The 2,741-nt window shown below is 38.9% G+C and overlaps 1 protein-coding gene across 1 annotated transcript in view; it reads left to right on the top strand.

The window, feature by feature from the left end:
• DNAAF10 (dynein axonemal assembly factor 10) overlaps nt 1-2,741 on the top strand; it is a 13,955-nt gene that overhangs the window by 4,973 nt on the left and 6,241 nt on the right. Inside the window, exon 2 of the mRNA XM_072409580.1 lies at nt 1,848-1,948. Coding sequence (XP_072265681.1) covers nt 1,848-1,948 — 101 coding nt within the window. The remainder of the gene's footprint in view (nt 1-1,847; nt 1,949-2,741) is intronic.

The raw sequence follows: 2,741 nt of genomic DNA, 5'->3' as shown, positions 1-2,741 counted from the left end.
CCACTGATCCATAACAAGTCAGTAGCTTACTGAAGAGACAACCATGGTGAATATGTTTTGTAAGATGAAAAGATGGACACAGTGTTTAACCGAGAAAGTTTTTAAAGCTGGGTGCTACTGAAAAGTGATGGGTGGTGCGCCCAGCTAAAAGGGTCCGGGGAGAACACTGGGACAGATCTGGCACCCCAACTGTCCTTCAACTTTTTCCCTCATTGCATTATTTTACAATGTTCAACCCAGAAATGTTTTTAGGCTGGGTGGGAAGAAATTGTAGGTGGGTGGCAGCCCCTGTATTGTGAGTGTAAGTGTAATTTGGAGACGGTGACCTCACTGCATGGAGGGTCCCTATTGTATTGCATTCAGTGCCTTTGGTATATTTACACTACTAATAATTTAAGGTTAAGCATGTTATTGCCGGGAATGCTTCTCTGTGTAATTTCAAGCGTCCCTACCATATCATAGCATTTACTCTCTGGGGAATTTTCAAACATGTTTTGATTTTGTTGTCAGTGATGCTTTGGGATGACACAATACTTCTGGGAGAACGACACTAAACTTTCCTCGTTTTGCTGGGTCAGTTGGGAGATGAAGAGATATGTAAACAGTTTGGAGCTCATATGACTTCTAAGAAGAGACATCACCCACTTACCCATTCCCATTATAAAGTGTACCTGTCAACCCCACACACTGATATGAATAGATTGATTACTACCCCCACCTCTTAGATTGTTAGCTCCTTGGGGCAGGGTCCTCTCCTCCTCCTGTGTGCCTGTCTGTACCTGTCTGTCATTTGCAACCCCTTTTTAATGTACAGCGCTGCATAATATGTTGGTGGTATATAAATCCTGTTTAATATTATTAATAATAATCGATGTATACTGCGATCATAAAATGACATTATGGTGATTCTTTTCTGTTAAGTCAACAGAATTTGAAGAACATTAGTCACATTGATTACATTTGTAAGAATGGGAGGCCGTTAATTACCCAATAAATGAATATTGAATCCCAAATTAAGTTGTGAAGTTAGCCAGGTTTGGGCAAACATACTGACAACATAATTACTGGTGATTTATTGTGAATAATGAATAGATTCAGCATAGCAAAACCCAAAAGGTGGGCCCTAAGGGTGGGAGGACCCCCATAAGGCTGAGATTAGTGTCTGCAATGTTGAAGTGGTTGTAGTGTAACTACACATAAAATAAATATCTGAGTGATTTCATATCCAGGTTTTCCAGTGAGCTGTACAGAGTGCTGGGTTATTTGTTATACAAATTGCTGCAGCAAACGTAATTACGGCTTTGCTTAGGTTTGGTTACTCGCTAGCTATAGCTATAATGGTCGTCCTAGAGTCAAATAAAAGAATGCCCTTCATTCAAAGAATGTGTCCATCAACTTTTGCTACTGAGCTCTATAAACAACAGACTTTAGCCTAAAACACCCCCTGCTGGCTGAAAATAATATATATTAATAAAATGCATTTTTTAATGTTTAACTAAAAATAATTGTTTATTACTTGTTAGCCTTGACTCTCTTATTTTGGTGTACATTTTATTTATGTATTAAACACTCCAGTTTTAAAGGTTAATTTATTTAGTTACTTTGTACATTGTGGGCCTTGTTGGTTAGGTTTAGTAGATTATTCTCTCTTTCTCCTTCTCTCTCTTATTTTAGATTCAGTGCACTATTTAGTTTGCTGATGCTGATTTATGCAATCTGGAGGAACTGATATCTGAATCTGCCATCGGGCATTTAAATATTTGATCTATTTTTGCTTAGTTAGGAGAACATGATAAAGAAGCCTTGACACGTTTGATGATATCTCTTCTTATTAATGTCTTCCATAGATTGAAAAACCAAAACCTCTGAAATGCGGAACATTCGGTGCCAGCTCATTGCAACAGAGATATTTGGCCACTGGTGACTTTGATGGCAATCTTAATGTATGGTAAGGTTATATTCCGGGACCAATGTTTTTTTTTTTGTTCTGAGGATTTCTTCTCATTTTCTCTTGTGTCCTAAAGATAGGCAGAAAAAAATGTTTTTTTTTTTTATTATTATTTTTACTCAAAAACACTGCAAAAAAATTGCAGACATGGATATTTGCATGAAGATATGCATGTAGATATTTCCAGCCTGCAGAAACATTTAAAACATTTCAAGCGTACCTAAACTCAGAATTTTCACTTTAGAGAAAATGGTAGACAACCCTTTAATTTAAAGTAAAAACTTCGTTTGTGTTTTTTTTAAGTGCAACACCGCCTCCTGAACTCTCAATTGCCTTGAGGATCAAGAATAAATGCAAGCGCAGAGCCTCCCGGGATACCTACGTCACGCATCCTGGAAGGCTCTTAGCTGCTCCATCTCGGGGTGGCACAGAAGGAGCCCTTTTATCAATAGTAAAAAAATTGCTGATCTCATGGATGCGCAGTGCGAGATCGGGTGACATAGGAAGAAGAGAGCAGAAGATAGCGGCGCCTGACGCTCCCTCTGTGCCGGGCTGAACACGGATACCAGGACGACGCGGGACCCAATGAAAGAAACCCACCGATGGACAGACTGATATGCAGAAAGCCACTTTACAACCCAAATTTGATGAACTGGTAACTATTTTTATGTCACAGGGTTTTTTTTCTAATGGATTAGTAGTCAATTTACCTCCGCACCATGTTCATCCTCACGTCTGCACCACCTGTATGCTTCCCCTCTCATGTTCTACCCTTTTATGTAAAGTAAAAATT

This window comes from Pyxicephalus adspersus, chromosome 4, assembly GCF_032062135.1.
Source record: "Pyxicephalus adspersus chromosome 4, UCB_Pads_2.0, whole genome shotgun sequence".
Lineage (NCBI taxonomy): Eukaryota > Metazoa > Chordata > Amphibia > Anura > Pyxicephalidae > Pyxicephalus > Pyxicephalus adspersus.
This window is presented reverse-complemented; position numbering and strand designations above follow the sequence as displayed.